The sequence below is a fragment of the Gouania willdenowi genome, chromosome 20 (genome assembly GCF_900634775.1).
Source record: "Gouania willdenowi chromosome 20, fGouWil2.1, whole genome shotgun sequence".
Taxonomy (NCBI): Eukaryota; Metazoa; Chordata; class Actinopteri; order Blenniiformes; family Gobiesocidae; genus Gouania; species Gouania willdenowi.
Genome location: NC_041063.1, coordinates 8,280,139 through 8,305,976, shown reverse-complemented (window position 1 = coordinate 8,305,976; position 25,838 = coordinate 8,280,139). Strand labels below are relative to the sequence as shown.

The window sequence follows — 25,838 nt, the reverse complement described above, 5'->3', positions numbered from 1 at the left end:
CCCCTGTAGCTGAAGGTGGTTGAACACAGACATGGACATTGAAGAACAGTCATGTGGAGACAGGGTCATCTATAAGGGGGAATAAAGGGGAGAGATTTTTCTGTGATAACCACATTTATTTATTCATCTGAATAATATCCACTGTTATCCAGGAAGTTTACTATTATTATACTTATCTTAAAGATGGAAATCCTTGTTTTAATCACAAATAAAATGGGTTAAAAGTGACCAAAAATGGCGGAAAATGCATTTTAAAAACTACAGAAATTGGTTAAAAGTTGCAAATTGTGGGTAATAGAATTTAGAAATGTAGGAAAAATTTGTTTAAACTAGGAAAATGTTGGCACTAAAAATGGTGACTGTGGTTAAAAGTGACAATAATGGGTCAACATATGTGACATTAGGTGGAAAAGTGGTGGAAAGGGTTTATAAGTTCTGAAAATGTGCAGAAAAGGCATTGAAATGTGACGGAAAAGCGGCAGGAAGTTTATTATTATTTGGCTCATAGTATATAGTCATTTTAAGATGGAAATCCTTGTTTTAATCACAAATGAAATGGGTTAAAAGTGACCAAAATTGGTAATAAAGGTGGTGAAATGGGACTTTAAAAACCACAGAAATTAATTGACAGAAAAGGTGGTGAAAAGGGTTTAAAGTGTTCAATATTGTAACTATTAGTTTAAACTGGCAAATAATGGACATGGAAAATGGTAAATATGGCAAAAAAAAAAAACCTGAAATATGGTGAAAAGGTGTTAAAAGTGACAATAATGGGTCAACATATGTGACTTTAGGTGGAAAAGTGGTGGAAAGGGTTTATAAGTGCTGAAAAAGGCTTGAAAGTGTGGAAAAAATGTGCAGAAAAGACATTGAAATGTGATGTAGACGTGTCAGAAATGGGAGTAATGTAAAAAAAAAATGCATTAAAAGGAGCAAAAATATGGCAAGAAAAAGTGATGAAAACAGATTAAAATATGGTGAGTTTGGTGTAGTTGCAGAAAAAGGGTTTAAAAAAAAAAATGGGCTGAAATTGTATATTTTGTGTATTTATGTCATTGTCTTGTGTCTTTCTGGATTCATTTTGTGCAGCAGCTCAAACTTAGACTGCATGTCTACGTTCCAGGAAAGCTTCTTTTTTTTATTAAAGAAATGTGCAAGCAGAGAATCATGATGTAAAACCATCTAGATCTGCCTTTAATAGAGAAATCACTGAGAAACCCAGTCATCTCATGGCAGTGATCTAATTTAAACTCAAATAATCAATGAAGGGGAAAAATAACTCAGTTTCAACAGGAACAGAAGCAGAATAAAAGGAGAAAGCACAGACTGCACAAAGAGGGATTTGGGAAAAATCCTATTTAAAAGAACATGGAGTGAAGAAGACAGACGTGTTTGGTTCACTAAAGGTTCAGAATACGTTTATAAAAGACAACCTTTTGAAAAAAGGCTCATGATAACCTGAGTTTTTAATACTTTACATTCGATCCAACTGTTTGAGGCTTTAGTTTAGTCTTAAAGGTGGAGAAAATGCTTGACTTTCTGTCCTGAAACTCTCATTCTGCTTTTAGACCTTCCAGTAAAATGAGTCGATCTACAGGGAGGGACACGAACCAAGTGTTGAGAACAATCTCAGGCTAAAGGTGGAGAAAACAAAAGAGATTGTTGTTGTTTTTCAGAGAAAGGAACTCTCTCACACACACACACACACACACACACACACACACACACACACTGTGAACCGTGCCTGTAAAAGTTGAGAAAACACCAGCATCATCAGATCATTAAAGATCACTGTGTAACTATTAGGGCTGTACATTACCATGAATCTGACATTATGGTACGATTCACAGTCATATAGATTCAAACAAGTCTTTTTTAATTTTCCAGGCGATATGTAATCCATTCCAGTGGTAGAATTATCAACATCTGTTTAGCTCATTGTCCACTACATAAAGTCCTACAGCTTTTTCAGTTCAGTGCAATCAGACGTTTGACTTGTACTTGTAGTGTTCTATACCCATGTCTATAAGCAACCGTTCACATTTAGTGCATTTGGGATAAATTCCCAAAATAAAAAGCAGGTTCCAGAGTGAAGCCTTTTGAGATGATGTCTTTGAACGTTTGGGTAAGTGCATCCCTAAATGACTTCATTACTCTACATTCTCTATGCAGTGGAACAGTGAACCCTTTTCTTAGTATCTGGAATGTCAGACAAACGTGACATGTTATTTAAATGTGGAAGTGTAAACTAGGGCATATTAATGATGAAATATCTTGTTCTCCAGCCTATGGTCTGTGTCCCATTTCAGGTGAAACTGGTCAGTATTTGGCCCCTGAACTGAAATAAATGTGACACCCCTGATGTAGATAAACCTCATCATATCAGGATCATTACATTAACATGTGCATTAATCATCTTTGTCAGCAAACATGGAAACTAAAACGTTACGGGGGTGAATGTTATGTAACATTATGAAATAAATGCACTTCTCTATTTGTATTATGAGAAATGCAGAAATGGAAGGAAACTGTTTTCCACTCTATAATTTAAAAATGCACTTTACTTTCTAGGTGTCATTTTATTTTGGATTTAGGATTTATTCTCTTATATTTATTAATTTCATTAATTATTTAATTTTTTATTAATTTGTTTCAGTTAGTTTCACGTGTGTGTGTGTGGGTGTGTGTGTGTGTGTCCGCTCACTGACCTCAGCCTGGAGTTTTTCCAGCCTGTGACGTCACCACAGGACGCTCCTTATATGGTCATGTGTGTGAGGCTATAGGCTGAGCTCAGAGAGCAGCGCTCAGAGCACAGGGAGCAGCTGTACTGAACACATCTGGATTCTAACACTTTATTTATTGATGATTATTAGTATTATTATTATTATTATTAACCATCTACTGATAGAGACATGATGGCCTTCATCCTCATCCTCCTCTTCCTCTGCACACACTGTGTAACAGGTCAGTGCTGGTCCTATTATTGATTAATACTGATTGATTAATGTCTTTATTTCAAACATGTCAAAATGATAACAGAAGATTAGGTTAAAAATGATTAATTCCGACAGCAGAAATAAACCATTTATTTAAACACTTAAGCTTCTAATTTTACATGTGCTAAAAGGAGAAAGAACACATATTCACATATAGTCCATAGCTAATAAATATTACTAAAAACAACTGGTTCCATCATTTTATGACACAAACTGACATACGAAAACTTTTCAATGTTGTTCGAACATTTAAAATCTTTACCTTTAACTTTACCCTTATTTTATAAATGCTTCCTCTCTTTCAAAGAACATGAAGAATAATATTTTTCAGTAAAACTATTTAAAAAGCTGACTAAAGTGTAGCTTTTTATTCTTTTTACAAAAGATCACGTTTAACTTTTGCCGAAAATGTAAATGACTCTGTTTTTAATGATACGATCAGTGAGTGGTTTGGCTTTGGTTTAATGATCTCACTGATGTTTAACAGACGCTAGGGCTGGGCAATATATCGAGAAAATGACAGTATCGCCTATATCGATATATAGTTTTAAATACTTGTTTTAGGAGTCGTTTCTTTCTTGATTTAACTGAGCGTGTTCAAACCCAGACCTTCATCTACAGAACTCACTCACACGTGCTGTCCCTTAGAGGAGAAACAGACTAAAGTGGAACATATTGATCAGCTGTTTGTTAACAAATGTGTCTGTGTAGCATTTTACATCAGTACATTTAACCCAGAATTATCTTTATTTGAATTAAAATGATCTAGATTTATATCGTATATCGACATTTAGACGAAAAAATATCAAGGTATGAGTTTTGGTTGATATCGTCCAGCCCTAACGGACACATCGACGAGCTTCTCGAACAGAATCTAGAGTAAAGCCATGACTCCACCTGTGATCAGTAGGTTATTCATCAATTATTAATTACTAATAAGGTTATTAATCACAGAGACAAACTGATCTGCATACAAAGTGAAGAGACTGTTTTTATTCAACACATTTTTATCACAAACATATCTACTCAATTAGAAGTAGTGTTACGTGTTTCATCAAACACTACTCAAAGTAAAAGTTACTAGTTACTTTTGTTTATAATTGGTAATAAATACGGTTTCCTTGCATACAGTAAACATCTCATGTAGAACCGTAAAAAGGAAGAGACACAATCTGCCACAATTGGACCTTAAATTATTTCCCACAAAGGCATCTGTATAAAATAAAAGGTTTGACAAAACGTACAATTATTATTTAAATAAAATAAAGTAACACCAATGACTTCAATTCAAACATAATATAATATAATATAATATAATATAATATAACGTAACGTAACGTAACGTAACGTAACGTAACGTAACATAATATAATATAATATAATATAATATAATATAATATAATATAATATAATATAATTGGTAGAAACCACAACCTGAACCATAGAAAGTGGTTTTGATCAGAAATAACACGACTAACAACATATGGATTATGATCAATGTAAAAGCATGAAACAGAAATAAAAAATGATATTTTACTCAGTAACGGTTGGATGTAGGAATGTAACTAATTAAAGCAACTTAAGTTACAATCAGGACGGATTCATGATTCAACAAGGTTATACACACACACACGCACACACACACACACACACACACACAGAGTATAGGCGTATTATCAAAATAACACTAATAATATATAAAAATAACTCCGTTTCTGTCTTTTTAAATAGTATGTTATGGTTTTTCTTTTATTCAGACGACCTTTTTTTTTCAGAAAATTGAACTGCCAGTTGAAACATTTCAGGAGATTAAAGTAAATTTCTTGAAAAAAGTTTTCTGAATCAGAGAAAAACCTTAATGTAACACAAGAATAAGACATGTTTCATCATTTCAGAAAAAACCCAAACTTTTCTCAGAAACCATCAGGCTGTGATTCTAGAGATGAATAAATCAAAAGTGAAAACGTCCCTGAGGTGGAGGATGTTGTGTGTGTGTGTGTGTGTGTGTGTGGTTTAGGATGCATCACACACTCCAACAGTGTGTGTGAGTAATTTCTCGGTAGTTCTGTCCCGGTGATCAGCAGAGATAATAATGTATTTATCATTAATGTTCAGTTCAGTTTAAAAATGCTGATGTCAGCATTAGTCAAAGGAGAGGGAAACCTTGTGTGTGTGTGTGTGTGTGTGTCACTGTAGTTTGTAACCATGGAGTGAATCAGTCACTTTCTCTTTGGGTTTAACCCAGGAGCATCACCCCCCTCACTTTTTACAGAGGGATTCAGCCAATCACAGCCAGCCGTTTGACAACGGTAAACAATGAGTTAACACTGATGAGTAACAGGTGGCATGAAATGGTCCAAAAATGACAAAACCTAGGCAGGAAAAGAGTGAAAAGTGATTATAATGGGCCAAAAACAGTCAAGGGTGGCCAAAAAATGGGCAAAAAAAGAGGAAACAGGTGGTATGTAATGACTAAAGGTAGCTTAAATTTGTAAAATGTGGCAAACAATAGTGAAAAAGGGCAAAAATGTGGAACAAAAACAGGCAAAATGTATCACAAAAGGAAACAAATGTTATTTATTGGGCCAAAGGTAGTTTATTTAGATGAAAAGTGGCAAAAAATGGTTAAAGAATTGACAAAAAATTGGATAAAAGTGTCAGAAAAACTTGCAAAAATGGACAAAAATGAGGAACAAAAGTTGCAAAATGACAAATGTGTAAAAAGGAGTTAAAAAGTTTCCCCGTTTTAAGATTTTCTGGGGGAATTATAATGAAAATGAAGCCATAAAGAGCCACATGTTGAGAATCACTGATTTAATAACAGCTTTATTATGGTTTTGGTAAATGAATTTAATAAACTAAATAGGGAGTGGACAGTAGCGCTACCCTTAGAACACCCTGACTTTATAAACTACTGCTCCACCACTGGTTTCACCTTTTCCAAAGTGTTTCATTTTGTATTAACTCGTATCAACAGGACTTTACATGTTTCTCAGGGATCTAATTCTCACGTGTCATTTCCTGTATTTCCTCAGGCTCGTATCCTCGTGCACAGAACGTCACGTGGAGGTCCGTCAACTTCAAAACGGTGTTAACGTGGGAACCCAAACCTTCAGAGGAATACTCATACACCGTGGAGTTCTCAGCGTACGTTCAGTCTTGTTTTAGAGTTGGTATCTGGACCTTAGCAGTGCTTTGGAGTGTGGACCCTTTAGTGTAACATGTGACATGTGCATGTTCTCCAGGACTGGTGAGAACAAGCAGAGGAACCATCACTGTATCCGCTCCTCAGCCACGGTGTGTGACCTGTCGTCCTCCCTCACCAGCCTGAGCTCCTGCTACATCGCTGACGTCCTGTCTGAGCCCCCGCTGGGCGTGACCTCTGACCTCATAGAGTTCCCACACAGCAGCTCACCACCATTCTGCCCCTACAAAGACAGTAGGTGTTCCTCCCTAAAGTCAGCAAAAAGATGGTCCATTGTTCTATGAATTTGTGATAACCACATTTATTTATAATATCTACTGTTATCCAGGAAGTTTACGATTATTATAGTCATCTTAAAGATGGAAATCCTTGTTTTAGTCACAAATAAAATGGGTTCAAAGTGACCAAAAATGGTGGAAAAGGTGGTGAAATGGGAATGCAAATTATAGTGGGCAAAAACTGACAGAAAAAGTTTAAACTGGTAAAAATTGGGCATGACAAATGGTGAATGTGGTTAAATTGGCAAAAAAGAGCCTAAAAGTGACAATAATGGGTCAACATATGTGACATTAGGTGGAAAAGTGGTGGAACGGGTTGATAAGTAATGAGCATGTCTTGGAAGTGGAAAAAAATGTGCAGAAAAGGCATTGAAGTGTCAGAAATGGGAGTAATGTTGCAAAAATGTATTAAAAGGAGAAGTTTGGTGTTGTTGCAGAAAAATGGTGAAAAAAAAAAAAAAAAAAAAAAAAAAGCAAAAATGGGCTCAAATTGTTCAGAAAATATTCTTAGTGAGGCTTTTGCAATGTTTTTGACTATTTAGAGGAGCTGTTATGTCCACCAGATAGGATGTATAGCAGATGTTTCTGTATATTCTGAGAGAGTAGGAGGAGCTATATTACTATACCATATTTACCTTCACTATGTGCTGTAGTTCCTGAGACATTGGAAGTTGAACATGGAAGAAAAATATAATAATTGTCTTTGAACAAAGTGCGTGGGATGTCCTGAACACATGGAATAATGTTCCTTTAGTGTTTGCTGTGGGCGGAGCTCAGAGCTTTGTGGAATCATCTGATGATGTTCTCCTTCTCCTCCAGCGATCATCGGTCAGCCAGACTTCCGTCTGCAGGTGAGCGAGGACAAACGGAAAACCACTCTGTTTGTGAGCGACCCACTCACCGCCCTGTTCCAAGATGGCCGCCAGCTCAACATCAGGGACGTGTTTAATGAGCAGCTACAGTACAAGGTCACGTATAGAAGGAACAAGAGCACGGGCACGGTGAGTACCAGGACCAGGACCGGGACCTGGACCAGGACCTGGAGCTCAGTCAGCTGATGGTTCTCTATATGTGGTTCTCAGAAAGTGGTCACCTCTAAGACCAACGTGATAGAGCTGAGGGACCTGGACCGAGGAGAGAGCTACTGTTTCAGCGTCCAGGCCTACATCCCCAGTAGGACCACCTCCCAGCAGCACGGAGTCATGAGCCGAACCCAGTGCTCCAACGACCAGGACCCCTCCATCTTTAAAGGTCAGCACACGGACAGCGCTGTTGGTCACACTAGCACTAGCACATGTTACCCCAGAAATGTTTGAGATACCATTTCTGGTCCATATCACCCAGTCCTAGTACATTGATCAGCTGATTGATCACATCCTGATTATTAGCACAAACGTTTAAAGGTAAACTGAAGTTCCAGGGGCCAAATCGAGCCCTTCAGACCCTTCAATGTGGCCCACAGAATACTTAGTCCCTCCAAATATGAGCATTTAATGAAACTACATGACTTTTGCAGGAGCACAGTGTGATCACATGATAACAGTCATTCTTTACTGCAGTTTTAAATTTGTCTAAAATCCTACAATGTTTACGAATTTACACATCAAGGAAATAAAAATTGCAGTTCTATTTTTTTTTTTTTTTTTAATTGAACAACAAGATACAAAGTGTGGAAGAGGTAATGTCAGTGGAACAACATGAGGAGACAATATATCACAAACCAAAAAAATAAAAGACACAATAAAACAAAAACAACATATTAACACACACAAATCACAAGGCAGAGATAAATAAAAACCAAAAAGAGCTTGACTTTATACATTTAAAACAAAAGTCAGATGTAATTATTTTGGCATGGTCATTTTTCAACAGTTTTAAAGAGGAAATAAACAACTTAAAGTCATTGATAATATGGAGGAACACTATATTCACAGCATCAGACACGTTACTTTCTAAGTCGTCATCAAATTTTTATATGGTTAAAGGTAAAATATCAGGAATTTTTAGACAAAATCAGTCTCTAAATTGGGCAGGTAAATAATAGGTGTTATAAAGTTTATTCTCGGTAATTACAAAAGGCACAGTCTGTTTTTTATCAAATCTGAACCATTTGTTTAGAAAATCAGAAACAGCATAAATATTATTTATGAAATAAATATTTTGAAAAATTAGTGTCTTTGACCTTGGGTGGGACCTGCCATTTCATATACTATACATAATAGGCCTTTTCAATGATATTAGCGTTATTGTTCTATCATAGACATGAAGCAATATAGATTTAAATGCATTAGTTATGACTTTATTTTTATATTCTCTATCTATTGTTTTCGTACTCACCTATGACTAAATTTGGCAGAGCTGGAGTGACATTGGAGTGAAGCAGGATATTTAAAATGAAATGTATCAAGGCTTCATAGCAGCTTTATAGATTTTATAGTAGAACAAAACACTATTACTATCCATCAGGTCTGTGATCTAATGACCTTTATGTACCATTCACATATGAACATTGACTTTCCTTTGAAAAGTATTGATCTGTGATTCTATTAAAAATAGCAGCTCCTGTAGGAACTAATAATAATAATACTTTACAAACTGTAGAGATATTATTTAAATATGGAAGTGAAAACCACAGCTCAATAATGTGGAAATTATTGTTTTTAATCAAAAATCTGTGACCAAACTGCTCCGTATTTGGTCCCTGAACTAAAATGAGTTACAGTAATATGTGAACCTGAGGTTAATATTGAAGAGCATTTATGGTCGATTCTACAAACATTAAACAGACGTTAGTGTTTCTATGATGAAAGTCTGCAGTGTTCCAACGTATGTTCTAATGTGTGCGTTATCAGCAGTGTGAGCTCTGTGATGTAACAGGCCTTTGTTGTGTGTGTGTGTGTGTTACAGTGTACTCTATGGGTGTAATCGCTGGGGCCATCTTCCTCATCCTGCTGCTGATTGGCATCCTCATCGCCATCGTCGTTGTTTGTTGTAAACACAGGAAGAAAGAGGAAAAAGGAGGAAAAGAAGGAGTTCCTCTACACGATGTGTAGACAGTGTGTGTGTGTGTGTGTGTGTGTGTGTGTGTGTGATTGTGTCTCTAGTTTCTGTGAAACTGTCTGCTAGTCTGTCTGAAACACAGAAGGTTTTTATTTTTCTACCAGTTGATTATTTATTGTAGATTAATTATTGATTATTGAGTGTGTAATATTATTGTTTTCTATCTCAGATGAGTGTAAATATTGAAGTCCTAATGCTGTGTCAGTAATAAATGGAACATGTTTCCCTTAATGATGATGAAGTGTGTTTGTCACTTACTTTCTTCTTCTTCTTCTTCTTCTTCTTCTTCTTCTTCTTCTTCTTCTTCTTCTTCTTCTTCTTCTTCTTCTAGTTTTTGTGTACACTAGTTAAAATCGCTGCTCCTCTGTTATTGATTGGTCGGTATATAATCTATGGATGTGTAAGCATTAACACTCAGGGGCCGAAGGGGCCACAAAAGAAAAAAAAAAAACAAAAGTCGATTTCTCACGAAACTAAACGCCGTCACTAGCCTCGCGAGAACTGCACCTGAAATACACACTGCTTTAAAAAGTGTTAAAGAATGTAAAGTGTGTAATAAATGTGTCTAATAAGTCATTAGTGAATACCAGAGAACCACATGAGTGAGCATGAGAATTATCAGAAAATATATAACGAAAATAAAATGTTAATGTCAAACTTAAAGACAAACAATGTGAAATTAACAGTAAATATACAACATGTTGACTTGTTTATAAACTGTAAGTATATTAAATAAACACATGTGCTTCATATACACATTTATGTTTTTATTTAGGCTGTTTTATAATTTAGGAATTAGGGCTGGGCGATATATCGAGATTCAAGATGTATCGAGTTTTATATTTTGGCGATACAGAAAACTATAATATTGCATATATCAATATCAATACATACATACTGTATATAGCTTATTTTGTATCACAATACTATTTTTAGGAGTCGCTGCTTTTACACCTCAGAACAGCATGTAAAGCTCAGTAAGATGGATTAATGAGTGCGTTCTAACCCAGACCTTCCCCATAACAAGCCACACAACAGAACTCACTCACACGTGCTGTCCCTTACAGGTAACTGTCACCTGAAAATTTCCCTTGTTTTCAAATCCAAAACTTGACAGGATATGCATTGCCGGTAATTTCCAAATAAATGTGAACATAGTCGTGTGATACATCGTTTCAAAGGTAATTAAACGTAGATTAGGATTATGCCTCGCACAATTCGAATAAGGGCCCGAGGGGCCCACCTCCTTTTTTTGGCCATTTCCATTGAAGTCATTTTGTCATTTATTTGTGAGTCAAACATTGCGACTGTTGGTGGTACCAAATCATTGACACATACCAATATATGAATGTGGTACTATTTGGCCCGGCCGTAGTTCATCCAAACTTGTTTAATCAGTTCCACATTACTTTCTTTTTTTATTTGTATTTTGATGCCCATTAGTTTAGAGCCATTGCTGGATACAATACAATAGTCTTATTAGTGCAGTAAACAATTACATATAACACATCACACAACAAAGCAACAACAACTAAAAACTATTTACAAAACAAAAACAACATTCACCTAGTTCCAATTAACAATTCTTCCAACATGTGGTTTTTAACATCAGATGATTGTTACGTGGCAATATATATATTTACACTATATTAATATACATTTACAGTTACCTATCAATCTACATATACCCTATATATACATTATATATTAGACACCTAGAGCTGTCTATACATTTTCTTTCATTTTAAAAATCTGAATTTGTTATTTTCTTGATAGAATACGGTAAACCGGTATTTTTCAACCTTGGGTCATGACCCCATATGGGGTCGCCTTGAATTTAAATGTGGTCACCAGAAATGTTTAGTATTTGATGAGAATGTTTACTGATTAAAAATGTTTTTGTTTATTTATTATTATTATTATTATTCCTTTTTAAATCAAAACACAGCACAATAAATAAACAACTGTATTCTATACTTTCACTTTCTCAACTAGAAATCTAGTTTAAATGAAATGCAGCATGAATTTTGCCAATAACATTATGTCTTTTGTTTGGAAAAGGAAACCCTGCACAGGCATGCAAAAATAAAAATCCTCCTCTTCCTCCTCCTCCTCCTCCTCCTCCTCCTCCTCCTCCTCTTCCTCCTCCTCCTCTGCCTCCCTGCATCTACAGTCTCACACTGACCTCTAGTGGCTGTTTCTCTCACTGCAGCTTATTGGAGGCTGGTGCTGTTTTTTTTTTTTTTTAAATGGAAATATGACTTTCAGCAGGACAGAGATCATCATCATCATCATCATCATCATCATCATCATCATCATCATCATCACCATGAGGAAGAGTAATGAACAATAAGGTCACAAGCTTCATATTCTTTATTGCACATGTGTCAAACTCGGGGGCCAATTCCGGTCCTTTATACCAGTGGTTCTCAGTCTTTTTTGGCACTAGTTCTCCTTTCTCTTATTTTTGAATCTAAGTCCCCCCTTTGTTCGACCGATGTTCTAATCAAGATCTTTTCTATCATCATTACGTGTGTGTTTTTCTGTCAATTTGTCTTTTTGGTGTTATTTTGTGTATTTTGTTCTTTATTGTCTGTTGTTTGTCTTATTTTTATGTGTTTTTGTTGTCGTTTTTGTGTGTTTATTGGTATTATTTAAATTATTCTCTCTCAGTTGTTTTTGTGTCGTTTGGTTGTTTCTTATGTCGTTTTCTATGTTTCTCTGTTATTTTAGTGTATTTGTAGAGATCTTGTGTGTTTTTCTCTCATTTAGTGTGTTTTTATTGTCGTTTTGTGTCTTGCTGATAATTTGTGTGTGTTTTTTTGGTTTCATTTGATGTATTTTGTCATTGTTTGTCTGTTCGTTTTGTTATTCAGTACATTTTTCTCTTATTTTGTGTGTTTTCATTGTCATTATGTGATGGTGATATTTAGTCTGACTATAATTTTTAACTAAAAATTAACATTATAAAATCCCATATCTTTAATGCTTTCACTGGTTAATTTTCCCCTCTCTCTCACTTTCTCAAGTACCCCCTGTAGTGCCATTGCGTACCCCTCGGAGTACACGTACCCCCATTTGAGAAACACTGCTTGAGAGCATCCAATTGACCCGCAGGAGAAAGTTAAAAAAACATGAAGAATCAATGTGTAAATCACCAACTAATTCAATTGTAAATATTTCAGTCCCTTAAAATACACAACATCAATGAGATTTTACAATATTTCCCATGTTCATATCACACGATGGCAGTTATTTTTAAAATCAAATTGTTGAAAGAACTCAAACCCAAATTAAACAGAAATGAATCACAAATCCAGGTAAATGTAGGTGTAGATCCTGCAGGGACTGAAATCTGTCACTTTGTGCTTGGATATAATCATAACTTTACATACTTTATATATCATTTAAATGTAGAAGTGCAAACTAGAGCACATTAATGATGACATTACTCGTGTTCCATCCTATAATCTGTGGCCCACATGAGATCAAACTACTCTATGTTTGACCCCAGAACTAAAAAGAGTTTGACACCCCAACTTTATTGGTTCTCACAGTAGTTTTCAAAAGACTAAAAAGGGAAAGTAATTTAATAAAATGATTTTTATTCGTCACATGGCACAAATAAAACAAAGTGCAATCATAGGTTGAGGTCCATCATGGGACAGAGGTGGTCCCTAATCACATATCATCAGTCATCATGGAGGGCCTGAGGGCCTGAGGATCAGAGGTCAGGGTACCTACCCCACCCTAACCCTACGTCTGGGTATGACCCTCTGGTAACCACACTTCCCATTTGTCAGCAGGAAGCTGATGGTCATGTGTGACTCTGACACCTGGAAGAATGTCATCCCCCCCACCTCCAGGGTCTCCTGTGTGGAGTAGAGCTGCCACTCCTCAGGAACACTGTCTTTGTGTTTAGTGGAGGGGTCACTGACCACCCCACTACCACTGACCACATAGCAGCTCCCATCAGACTCCTCTAGGAACTGGTAGAAGAAGAGATAGAGAAGATGTTAGCACCTCACTGACATCAGCACAGCAATAACCAATCAGCAACGACCAATCAGCAACAACCAATCAGCAACGACCAATGAGCAATGAGCAAGAAATGTTGCAGATGTTACAGATGTTACAGATGTCATAGATGTTCCAGATGTTATAGATGTTGCAGATGTTGCAGATGTTACAGATGTTACCGATGTTATTAATGTTACACATTTTACAGATGTTACAGATGTTACAGATGTCAAAGATGTTGCAGATGTTACAAATGTTGCAGATGTTACAGATGTCACTGATGTTGCAGAAGTTACTGATGTTACACATGTTGCAGATGTTACTGATGTTACAGATGTTACAGATGTTATTGATGTTACACATTTTACAGATGTTACAGATCTTGCAGATGTTACTGATATTACAGATGGTACTGATGTTGCAGATGTTACTGAAGTTGCGGATGTTGCAGATGTTACAGATGTCACTGATGTTGCAGAAGTTACTGATGTTGAAGATGTTACAGATGTTACAAATGTTACAGATGTTACTGATGTAACTAATGTTACAGATGTAACAGATGTTGCAGATGTTGCAGATTTTACTGATATTACACATGTTGCAGATGTTACACATATTACAGATGTTATTGATGTTACAGATGTTGATGATGTTACTGTTCTAACAATAAATATAATGTAATAGATTTTAATAATTTCAACTTTGAATAAAATGTATTGATTATGTTTAGTAAATTTAAACAAACTAAAAACTACAAAATACAAACAATGAAATGATTGATATGTAGCGAGTAGTTAATTAAATCCACATGAATAGTAGAATATGAAGTGATGAATTGTGTGGTACCTGCAGGTCGTGGTCGTGGCCACTCACGTAAACACTGACTTTGTGTTTCTTCAGCAAAGGTCTGAGTTCTTTAACCAGACAGGAAGTGGGTCCATGATGACCAGTGGACCACACGGGGAAATGACCCGCTACCACCACGTAGTCGGACCTGAGACACACACACACACACACACGCACACACACACACACACACACACACACACACACACACACACACACACACACACACACACACACACACACACACACACACACACATGTGCATCAGGTTTCTACCTGGAGAAGACAAGATGATTGTTCTCTCAGATTAGCTACCTAGCTAAACCAAGCTAAAAACTAACACCAAATCATTCCTCTCTGTGCATCAACTTTGTATGAGAAGTTTTAAAAAAAATTCAAACTAGAAGAGTGGACACAAGCTAGAATTAACATATGAACATGTTCTTCTTCAATAACATTAGCATGTTTACAGTTTGACTTTTGGAACTCCTCCCATGAGCAAAGAGCAGGTTTGTAGTTCACATTCCAGAACCAAAGAGGATTTGATTCCTGACTTTCCAGGTCTGATTAGTGCCACGTGATGATGACTGTGTTGTATTTGGTGAGGGTGTTGTGCTAATAACTCACTGAGTGTGAGCTAGCCTGGTGCTGATCCAGTCCCACTGCTGATTGGCTGCTGCCACGTCCTCTGGACCTTCAGGTTGGATCTGATCATAGGTGTTTCCACACAGAACCACCGTGTCTATCATCAGTACGCTGAGCGACACGTTGGTGTGAGGAACCACAAACTTTAGCTCATAGTAGAGTGCTGGATAGTTCCTACACACACACACCACCAAACACACACACACAAATTGTGGATTTTTTGACCGTCAGAATTGGTCAAAATTTTGTCCCATTATAGTCGTATAAATTGAGTTGCTATTGGGTTGTCCAACTACGTCCAAACATTTTGACAACTTTTATTAATTAATTAACAAAATTATGTAATCTTGAGTGCATAGTACAAACACACACACACACACACACACACACACACACACACACACACACACACACACACACACATTGATTCACACACAAACCGACAGGAAGTGATAATGTGATCACATGATTTCATCTACCATCGAGTCGACTTGTTGGAGTAGAACATCTGAGCGGAAATGTTTCCTTTGTGGTCGTGGTTCCCACCAACAAGATACCAGGGGACATCCATGAGGGAGGGCTGTGAGAAGACCCCTTCAAAGGTGTGCTGTGGACACAACACAACACATTAATAGGTGACACACACACACACACACACACACAGACACACACACTGACCTTAAACCGTGGATCATCTACGTCCTTCACTCCGTCGTAATAAAAATGATCTCCCAGGCTGAGAACAAAGTCCACGCCCTCAGAACGAACCACGCTGTCCAACAACGCTGCCACAGCTTGCTCATGGGGAGTGTAGTAGGGGTAGACTGGCAACCCGCCCCAGTCAGCCAGCACGGCGAAATGTAGAACATCTGTAGAAGGTCACAACATCTGTTACTAAAGCTCAAACTAACAGGGTAGAGAGAGAAGGTGTTTCTACTCAGAAGGTTTTAGAGTCAGGAGTTATTTAGGAGAGGACAGACACTTAGGAGGTCTTTTAATGCTAGACTAATAGTTCATCCTATCTCCTTTCCTATCCACTTTTCTTTAAGTGGCGGCCATGATAAGGAGCGTTCCAATTCTCTAAAAGTTAAGGAAAGAAGGCTCAATGCTTGCTTTGTAACCTCCTTTAGCCTAGGAAACCCTGATGCATCCTTTACCAAAGGAGACCACATAATGATGACCCACAATTCATTGTGGCGACAACATTTAAAGGGACCCGCTCATCAGAGTGTTCACGGAAACTCACCATGACTAAAAACAGACACTGTGGTTGTAGAAAAATGGATCAGAGACATTTTCATCCATATCATGACATCACTGACTTTCGCCACTGTTGGATTATTATGTCACCTAGTGGAAGTGCGTCTGATTGTCAAAACAACAAGATGGCCTTTCCCTAACTCCTGTAGGAAATCTCCTAACACATTTCCTTAACCCTGTGATGTCATCCACGGTGGATATGAGATGATAGGAGGGAATATTAGGGCACAGCCTTGATGTTACCAATGACCTGGACATCAGTCAATTTCTTTTTTTTGTCACCTCACCCATGAGACTACATTTATTAATGTAATCAATAACCCTGATACATGTGAAGCTACAGCTTCCTTCACAACAGACTGACATGTTTCACTTTGACTCACTTGTCCTTCTGGTACTTTCCACCTACAGCACACACACACACACACACACACACACACACACACACACACACACACACACACACACACACACACACACCACACACACACACACACACACACACACACACACACACACACACACACACACACACACACACACACTTTGTCACTATTTGCTGGTCTTGAGATCTCAAACATTTCTGATTCTGTTCCAAGAATCATTATCTTCACCTCTCGTCGACTCCTTTTTACGATGCTGAGTGTGTCTTTACATATTTACTAAGTGTAGTTCCTCCCATTTATGATTGGACACAAACATTCAGGTTAGAAGCTAACATTCTGACATGAAAAAGCATAGTTTCTAGAATCAGTGTACAGTATCTGACGGTTTGAATCCCACCGTAACCACTGACCACGAGTAGACGCTCAGAGACAAATGCAGCTTTAAATCAAATCAAAGGTTCACTCGTTTTGTTTGTAAATTCTGGGAATTATTCAAAGATGAAAAGGAGTTAAACAATAAGAGTTAAATAGAGAAAAGAGAGGCAGACAGCTGCTGCTGATCATTGTTTGCTATCTTCTCTGGATGCAGAGCTGCTCACTGATTGGCTGAGAGGAATGAGTTGAACACTATCAGTTTAAACATCAGCAGAGAGGCCCTAGTGCATTGTAGTCAGAAACCCCCTAAAGCCCCTAACTCTGGTCCACGTACCGTGTTCCACGCTCAGTAGAAGCTTCCACAGGTTCTGAGAGCAGAGAAGAAATAGCAAAGCCGTAGAACGCATGGCGGAACATTCCTTCCCTCTGTGTGTCAGAGTTACACTGAGACTTTTAACACTTCCTGTTTCAAACAAAGCAATAAAACAGGAAGTAGCTGATCAGTCAGTCTGTGTCAGTCACTGATTGATAGCTCAGATATGACGCACTAGAACAACGACCACACCCAAACTTTCACCAACCTCTGCACGTTCTGCACAGTCTACTCACATATATTACAGTTAGGCACTTGTTCCTTTCCCCAATGTTCCTAAATGTTCTGTCCCTAAAATGCAAATACTACTAACACTTTGTAAACCTGTATTTACATGCACTTTGTTTACAGCAGATATTGGCAACTGGAGGCCCTTAAATGGACAAAAAAGACAGCAACAACAGCAACAAAACACACACTAAATAGAAAACAACAAAATGACTCCAAAAATTTGAAAAACTTCCAGATAAATACACAAAATGAAAACAAAAACACATGAAACACAGAAAGCAACAACAAAAAACCCACAAAATGATAGAAAAAAGACAAAAAAAAATGATAGAAAAGTTCACAAACGACAACAGAAACTCTTAAGGCTGACGAATGTGTAAAAGAATCAGAGCAAAATACACAAAAACAACAACAAAATCAAGGATAATCTTTAGTCTTTATTCTAATGCTGACATGAATGTTGATCATGTGACCCTCAGATGTCTGTGGCCCCGCCCCCTGTGATAAAAGCTCCTCCTCTTTGGTTAACGGTCTCAGAGCTTGTTGAGGCAGCGTTTGTTTGACTGGTTGCTTAGCAACAGCCTGGCTTTGTGTTCCACAGCAGAGATCTGTGTCTGTGCTGAAGAGAAATAATAGAAATGTCTGAGGTGGTAAAACCCAGAGAAAGCGTTTATTCGTGTCTGGTGGAGGAGGAGGGAAGTGAAATCAAGAAAGAAAAGAGGTGAGAAGTGGTTTTTATTTCATTCTCACACAAATGTTTAAAGCTGTTCACATTCTCTAATGCAGCTCTAGTTTTATCTACTTTTCTGTGGCTTTGGTTTGACCTCATCAGTCTATAAAACATTAGATTTTCTGGTTTTGTTAGTATATTTTTGTGTATAAATATTATGTCTTAGTACCTTTGAAATGTTCCTGACTTAATGTTTCCATTTTCTAGTTCATATTTGAGGTAATATTTTCTGTCTTTGTTGACATTTTCCCATTATTTCTTTTAGTTTTTCAGTAATTTGGAGTTTCCTGTCTGTGCTATTATTTGTTCTTCCCACTTCCTGTTTGAACCTAAAACTGTTTAATAATCATGAAACTGCAGCAGGGAATTTAGAAGTAAAATAATAGAAAATTATTAATTACACTACGAATAATGATCTTAAATCTCAGTAACATTAACAGTCTTTGGTAATCTTTCTTTAATTCTTCAGATATAGATGGCTCTGATAATGTTCATAATGAAGATTAAATTGAAAATTAGAAGTTGTACTGTTTTTAAAGTTTGTCCTTGTTCAAAATTAATGTTGAGTTTTTTTTTTTTTACAATTGAAATATAAATGTTCAATAACCTCCCTATTGGGGAATTTACATTACTTTTGACCAGATTTACAGCAATATTTGTGAAATTTGTGATATTTACTTTTCTCGTAAAAATATAGTGTCAATAATAAATCTAAATGTTACATTTAAATGTAAATGTGAGATCTAAATGTTTAATGTAAATCTTAAATGTTAAATCTAAATCTAAATATTACATTTGAATATAAATGTTAAATCTAAATGCTACTAAATGCCTAATGCCTAATGCCTAATGCTAAATGCCTAATGCTAAATGCCTAATGCCTAATGCCTAATGCCTAACGCCTAATGCTAAATGCCTAATGCTAAATGCCTAATGCTAAATGCCTAATGCCTAATGCCTAATGCCTAATGCCTAATGCCTAATGCCTAACGCCTAATGCTAAATGCCTAATGCCTAATGCTAAATGCCTAATGCCTAATGCCTAATGCCTAATGCTAAATGCCTGATGCCTGATGTCTAATGCCTAATGCCTGATGCCTAATGCCTAATGCCTAATGCTGAATGCTGAATGCTGAATGCTAAATGTTAAATCTAAATGCCACGAGTAAAAATATATATTTAGCAAATTCACCAGATGTGCCAAAATAAAAGGTCATTGATGCGAACGAGCGCTACGCACAAACGAGTGCTAAGATTTACATTTAGCATTTAGATTTAGAATTAACATTTAACATTTAGATTTAGATTTCATATTCAACATTTAGATTTAGATTTTATATTCAACATTTAGTTTTAGATTTCATATTCAACATTTAGATTTAGATTTAACATTTAGATTTAACATTGACACTATATTTTTATGAGAAAAATAAATATCACAAAGTTCAAGAATATTGCTGTAAATCTGGTCAAAAATAACAATAAGAAAAATCACAAGTTTTTTAAATGTGGTTTGTTGCTAAACTTTGCTGGTGTTTATTTTAACATGTGCAACTTTACAATGTGAACCACATTTTTCCCTCCACCCAGTAAATTAATAACGCATCGATTGGTAGATTTTCTACAATTGTAATTGTAATAATTGCGTAATAATTGTGTAGTTTCATGTGTGATTGTACGTGTCGTTCTCAGATATGTTTCTAAATACCGACCCATGGTTGTTCAGGAGACAAAGTCAGTGAAAGATTCCAGGAGAACGATGGGAGCCGCTGAAGTAGAAATACCTTCTACTGATAAATACCTGAAGAGACGTTCTAAAGAACCAAAGCTGAGTGAGAGTGAGTTTATTAGTCTTTAATCACAGCGTTCATAATAAACAGTGACTCCTCATGGTTTCTTTTAGTTTCTCAGATCTCTAAAGGCCTCCACAGACACTGCCTCACTGAGAGGAAACCAGCGGTTCCAAAGCGTTCTGAAGCTCCTTTGATGGGGTTCCACAGAGAGAAGAACCTCCTAAAGTCCACCTCAGCTCCTCCTGTGAAGCCTCAGCCTGTGTGTGTCGACTCACACACGGGACACAGAAAAGTGCTGGAGAACTTGGGCCTCGTTCCCAAATACACCCATAAAAAGGTTCAGAATGAGCAGGAGCGTCTCTGTTTGGTGTCAGTCACTCACTCATTCACTCCTCTAGGACTACGGTGAGGTTCCTGAGTATCTGCAGCGTCGTCACGAGGCCCAGCTCAGAGCTCAGGAAGAATACGACAACTTCATACGACAACACAAGGAGGAGATGGCCATGACACACCTGACAGAGGAGGAGAGAAGGGCCACGCTGGAGGTACGGCCATACACGGAGCAGTCAAAAGTTTTCATTACCGTTTTCCCTTTTCTAATATAATTTACATAATATACAAATATTTCAAGTGCCAAAAAACACAGAGACTAGGAAATAAAAAAAACAGCAACATAAAATTTAAAGGTTCACAAAAGTAAAAAAGTGTTCTAGGACCAACAGCTGATGACATGTGACATGTGACCCTCCTGCTTCCTGTAGCATGTACAGGCTGTAATATCACCAAATTGATCATTTTATCAGTTGTTAGAGCTATTATCTTTATCATGGAGCAAATATTGTTTAGCAGAGTTTAATAGGGCTTTATTTACCGGCAAGTAGTTCCTACTGCATAAGTTTATAAATGTTATTTTATTATTGTGCATAGTTCCTGTTGTTAGCATATGCTACATCTGAATGAGGTAATCTATTAAATGATAATAAATAAATAATAAAAAATACAACTGGTTTCCGTGTGTTTTCTAAGCAGTAGGAACTAATCATTGGTAAATAAAGCCCAATAAAACTCTGTTAAACAATAACCAGGAATAGATATGGTAAATATAGTAGCTCTAACAACTGGGACAATGATAAACTCTGTGATATTATTACATGTGTATGCAGTACGGGCGAGGACACATTTACAATGTCTCTGAAATGTTTGAAGGTTTTAGTATCACCCAGTTTTTAATGCCATAATCTACGTTGTTTGGCTTTTAAATACATTTTAATCCCCATGTATCCCTTTATTCTCTCCTACCTGTTACTAACTTATTGATTTACAACTAACAGAAAGACTGTCCCTCTATATTAAAGTGTATTTTCCATATTAAAGCACATGTATTGAGTGTTGTATGATATTTATCATGTAGAACATCATAAATAATTTAATAACACTGCTTAATTTGAGCAACTTTACTCTCTCATTCTTTAAGTTACAGGAGGTGCTGAACAGCTCAAGCTGCATTTTGGATTGCATAATATCAAATAAACAATAATAATATGTTTTTGAGATTGAGTTGTCCAATAACCAAAGGGTTGGGGGTTTGAATCCCATCCTATCCAATGTCGTTGTGTCCTTGGGCAAGGCACTTCACCCACATTGCCTTGTATGAATGTGGTGTGTGAGTGTTGGTGGTGGTGGGAGGGGCCTAAGGTTCACTATGGCAGCCTTGCTTCTGTCAGTCTGCCCCAGGGCAGCTGTGGCTACAATAGTAGCTTACCACCACTTTGTGTGGAATGAAAGAATAATGTACATCAATGTCTATGAAATCCATGCATTATTATTATATTTATTTATTATTTCCTTAATTCATGCTTTTTACATGTATTTATGTATTTATTTTTATATTTCTGATATTCAATATATATATATATAATTGCATTACCACATGTATTTATTTACATATTTCTGTGTCATAAGTTAATTAAGTGGGCGGTCCTTTTTTTTTTTTTTATTTTTTTTTTTATTTTTTTTTTTTTTTTTTTTATTTCATTGCATAATTGTGACCATCACCAGCCCTCCCTAGGGAAGGGTAAGAAATACTTTATTAAAGGGAGGATGTAAAAAAAGAGAGGGCAGTGTTACACCAAGGTGAGGGGTTGGAGAGGGGTGGGGAAGTTAACAGGGAAGAGGAATACAAGATAGGAAATGGAATGGGTGGGGAGTAGTCGATAGATTTCAAGTGATGCGATGTGAAATTGTGGTTGTGTATATTGTGCTTATTGTTGAGTTATCAAGCCAGTTTGGTGACCAGTGTGCGGCTTAGGAATAATGGTGGTGGCTGTGAGCAGAGGAAGAAGTGAGTGGAAATTCCATAGAACAGGTATTTGGGAACAACGTGTCTGTGGTTGAGCCCAGTATGAGTGTTATCCCACAGCCCAAGGCCAGTGCATCTATGACAAATGTATTTCCAAGAACCGCCACTGCAAAACCCACGAGCCGCCCCCGGGCCCCGGAAGCAGCCAGGCCAGCAGCAAGAGCGGGCAACCCGGGGGCCCCCGGCGACCACCACACGGCCAAGCAGCCCCCCGAACGCCCCCAAGATCCCAAACCGAGAGGCAACCATCGCCCCCCCCATACACACCCGAGAAAGCCCCAAGGAGCCAAGGACCCAGCGCACCACGCCACCAATCCAACCCCCAACCCCCAGACCCCCCACCCCATCCCCCCCCACCCCCCCCACACCCCCGCGCCCAACCCCCCGAGGGGAGGGCCCAGAGAGCTCCCCGCCCGAGACCCCAGCGGAGGAGCCAAAGCCCACGCCCAGCAGACGACCAGAGCCACGCCGAACGGGCAGCCGGCGGGCACCCGCCGCCGGGCCCAGAGCCAGCAGGGACCCGACCCCATGCCAGAGGGACCCGGAATGAACGCAGCACCAGGAGCAGCCCGCCCAGGGAGGACGACCACACCCCAAGCCGCATAAGGCACCAGGGGGCCGCCGGGAGTCTCCCCGTCGGCCCCCAGGCACCCCAACCTAGCCCCCCATGGCGCCCCAAATCACCTATTGTTGATGTCGCCCGCGCCACGGGCTTTAGTTTTTTTATTTATTTATTTATTTTATTTTTTAAAAGCCAGGGCCCCCTCCAAGGGCCAAGCCAGACCGCCTTGTGCATCCCCAGCACCCTGCCTCACGGGGCACTGCCCAAGCAGGGGCCGTACCATTAGGTATGCAAGGGCGCGGCACGCGGCACCCGCCCCGAAAGACCCCCGCCAGGACCGGCCCGGCCAGCCAGCCAATCACCCCGGGCCCCAGGAGCACCCCCCGGGACCAGGACCCCCCAAGGGCAAGTCCCCGGGCCAAGCCCCCCGGGACGCACCCCCCACCCCCGCCCAGGACCCGGCCACAGCCCAGCAGGACCGCACAGCCCCGGACAGCCCAAGGCCAGCAGCCCAGGGCCCGCCGCCCCCCGGGCAGCGCCAGCCACGGAGCAGCGCCACCCACCGGCCCGCGAGCAACCGGCGATCCCCACCGCGGGGACGGAGGCACCCCAAAGGCACACATCAAGTGCGGAACCGCAGCCCCGAGCCAAAGATGCCCCGGACCCACCCACCAGTCCGCAGATGGCAGGACAGACCCACCAGGCGGCCGACAGCAACCTCCACCACCGGAACAGCTAGCGCCGCCCCCCAGTAAACAGCATCGCTCCGAGGCACCTAGCAACCCCGCCCCAACCCCGGTGAGGACACCAGCACACCCCCAGCACACCCACCCCCCAAACCGGCGAGGCAGGCCGCCCCAGGCCCGCACACTGCGGGGCCCGCCCCCAAGGCCACCAGCCGACGAAACAAGCACCAAGCCTCACCCAAGGGGAGGAAGCGTCCCCGCGCTCCACCAGGCCGACACCGCCCGGAAAGACCCCGCAAGGAGAGACCCCAGCAAAGCCCCCCCGAGACCCACCGCCACGCCCGACCACACCATCCTGATGTATTTTCACTCTATGTAGTGGCCCAGCCACCAACAGACAGTGGGCGGTCCTAAATAAACTGTAGCAGGATTGGTTACATATGATTCCTCCATACATACCTATGGTGTCACATTAGGTTAAAAAATGTGTGGTTTGTGCACCTAAAAACAACAACCAAGTAATGTATTTATTTTTGCAATTATTTATTTATTAAGTGTATATTCAATTATTTATTCATTTGATTAATCCTTTATTAAAAACGACCAATCAGGGCATTAACACAGGACACAACTACAAACACAAAGTGGTTATATAGCAACAAAGTGTGTGTAATCAAACTGAAAAAACCCATTTTATGCCAAGTTTATCTCTTTATTCTACAGGAAGTTGAACCCATAAACAGGAAGTATCAGCAAATAAAGGTCAATACATTTTATTAAAGTTGTCTGCATACATGTGTCCACCACAGGGGACAAATCTCAGTAGGTTATCTGATCTGAATCCTCAAAGTTCAATTTGTGTCTCTTAAAAAAATAATCCCATCTTAATGGAGTAATTATAAAATAAGAGGCTAATTAATGAGCTATAATCAACATTAGTAACGTATCAATGAAGACTAAACATGTTCTAATGACTGACTGTTCTGTGTGGTGTCCTGGTTTGTTCCAGGGTCTGAAGAAGCAGTGGGGGGGTCTGCTCCAGGAGTACCAGGGCCTCCCACTGGTCATTGACACCATGTCAGAGAAAAATCACAAAGTGAGGCTGGAGGCTGCCATGGACCAGCTGGAGAAGGACATTAACCTCCTGGAGAGGTTCAAAACCATCTATATCCCCAAATATTAGACACACAATGATTGGGAGATATCAGTCAATATATCATATAAATATCTATATCTATTATTGTGACGTGTCCCTAACTTTGATGTTTGTGAAGTGGAAATAAAAGCTGGACTGACTTCCTACAAATATCCGACTTTTTATTCCCATTGGTTTTAGATGCCTTCAAAAAACGAACAATTTTTCTCATCAATTTCAGCCCATTTTTGATTATTTTTACCCTTTTTCTGCAACGACACCAAACTCTCCATATTTTAACCTATTTTCATCACCTTTTATTTCTATATTTTTGCTCCTTTTCATGAATTTTTGCTACATTACTCCCATTTCTGACACTTCTACATCACATTTCAAAGCCTTTTCTGCACGTTTTACACTTTCAAGACGTGTTCAGCACCTACTGTATAAACCCTTTCCACCACTTTTCCACCTAATGTCACATACTGTATGTTGACCCCGTTATTGTCACTTTTAACCTCTTTTCATCATATGTCATGCTTATTTTTGCAAATTTAACCACATTTTCCATTTGTCATGCCCATTATTTGCCAGTTTAAACTAATTGTTCAAATATTAACACTTTGAACCCTTTTTACCACTTTTTAGGCCTGGCTACGGGACTCAAAACGCCACTCACTTTGTTGTTGTTGTTGTTGTGCACACTAGTTCAAATCGCTACTTCTCTGTTGTTCGTGATCGGATCAGGCTGAAATTTGGTATAATCTATGGATGTGCCACGGGGGCCCCTGGGGGCCCCTGGGGCCCCCATTTTTCAAATGACTACTCCTCCGTTAATGCTCTTTGAATCGGGCTGTAGTTTGACATGGATATTCTATGAGCAGATGTTCAGAGCTTC

The 25,838-nt window shown here is 38.9% G+C and overlaps 3 protein-coding genes across 4 annotated transcripts; 2 read left to right on the top strand and 1 right to left on the bottom strand.

Moving 5' to 3' along the window:
• The first annotated feature begins 2,819 nt into the window (after positions 1–2,819).
• Positions 2,820–9,776, top strand: f3a (coagulation factor III, tissue factor a). The gene is made up of 6 exons (XM_028434525.1): positions 2,820–2,964; positions 6,032–6,143; positions 6,242–6,435; positions 7,299–7,480; positions 7,562–7,730; positions 9,387–9,776. Exons 1-6 carry the CDS (start codon positions 2,913–2,915, stop codon positions 9,530–9,532), a joined length of 855 nt encoding a protein of 284 aa, XP_028290326.1. The 5' UTR covers positions 2,820–2,912; the 3' UTR covers positions 9,533–9,776.
• A 3,354-nt stretch (positions 9,777–13,130) lies between these two features.
• Positions 13,131–17,560, bottom strand: LOC114454251 (tartrate-resistant acid phosphatase type 5-like). The gene is made up of 6 exons (XM_028434565.1): positions 17,406–17,560; positions 15,729–15,919; positions 15,530–15,657; positions 15,033–15,224; positions 14,406–14,553; positions 13,131–13,528 (listed from the first exon to the last, which is right to left on the bottom strand). Exons 1-6 carry the CDS (start codon positions 17,476–17,478, stop codon positions 13,280–13,282), a joined length of 981 nt encoding a protein of 326 aa, XP_028290366.1. The 5' UTR covers positions 17,479–17,560; the 3' UTR covers positions 13,131–13,279.
• A 696-nt stretch (positions 17,561–18,256) lies between these two features.
• Positions 18,257–25,105, top strand: enkur (enkurin, TRPC channel interacting protein). Of its 2 annotated transcripts, none has more exons than XM_028434753.1 (5): positions 18,257–18,396; positions 20,098–20,243; positions 20,309–20,535; positions 20,597–20,743; positions 24,815–25,105. In XM_028434753.1, the coding sequence occupies exons 1-5, from the start codon at positions 18,314–18,316 to the stop codon at positions 24,986–24,988; spliced, it is 777 nt and encodes a 258-aa protein (XP_028290554.1). In that variant the 5' UTR covers positions 18,257–18,313; the 3' UTR covers positions 24,989–25,105. The 2 variants fall into 2 exon arrangements, with proteins under 2 accessions (XP_028290554.1, XP_028290555.1); XM_028434754.1 differs by having other exon boundaries at positions 18,266–18,396; positions 20,132–20,243.
• The last annotated feature ends 733 nt before the right edge of the window (positions 25,106–25,838 follow it).

Bases quoted from the DNA above. Each gene is read 5' to 3' on its own strand.
- f3a (XM_028434525.1), top strand. From the start codon at position 2,913: ATGATGGCCTTCATCCTCATCCTCCTCTTCCTCTGCACACACTGTGTA. The intron at 2,965-6,031 runs GTCAGTGCTGGT...GTATTTCCTCAG, and splicing joins CTGCACACACTGTGTAACAG to GCTCGTATCCTCGTGCACAG. The intron at 7,481-7,561 runs GTGAGTACCAGG...TGTGGTTCTCAG, and splicing joins GGAACAAGAGCACGGGCACG to AAAGTGGTCACCTCTAAGAC.
- LOC114454251 (XM_028434565.1), bottom strand. From the start codon at position 17,478: ATGCGTTCTACGGCTTTGCTATTTCTTCTCTGCTCTCAGAACCTGTGG. The intron at 15,920-17,405 runs GTACGTGGACCA...GACCTTCTACAG, and splicing joins TCTACTGAGCGTGGAACACG to ATGTTCTACATTTCGCCGTG. The intron at 15,225-15,529 runs GTAGATGAAATC...GTGTGTGTGTAG, and splicing joins TCCAACAAGTCGACTCGATG to GAACTATCCAGCACTCTACT.
- enkur (XM_028434753.1), top strand. From the start codon at position 18,314: ATGTCTGAGGTGGTAAAACCCAGAGAAAGCGTTTATTCGTGTCTGGTG. The intron at 20,244-20,308 runs GTGAGTTTATTA...GGTTTCTTTTAG, and splicing joins AGAACCAAAGCTGAGTGAGA to TTTCTCAGATCTCTAAAGGC. The intron at 20,744-24,814 runs GTACGGCCATAC...GGTTTGTTCCAG, and splicing joins AGAGAAGGGCCACGCTGGAG to GGTCTGAAGAAGCAGTGGGG.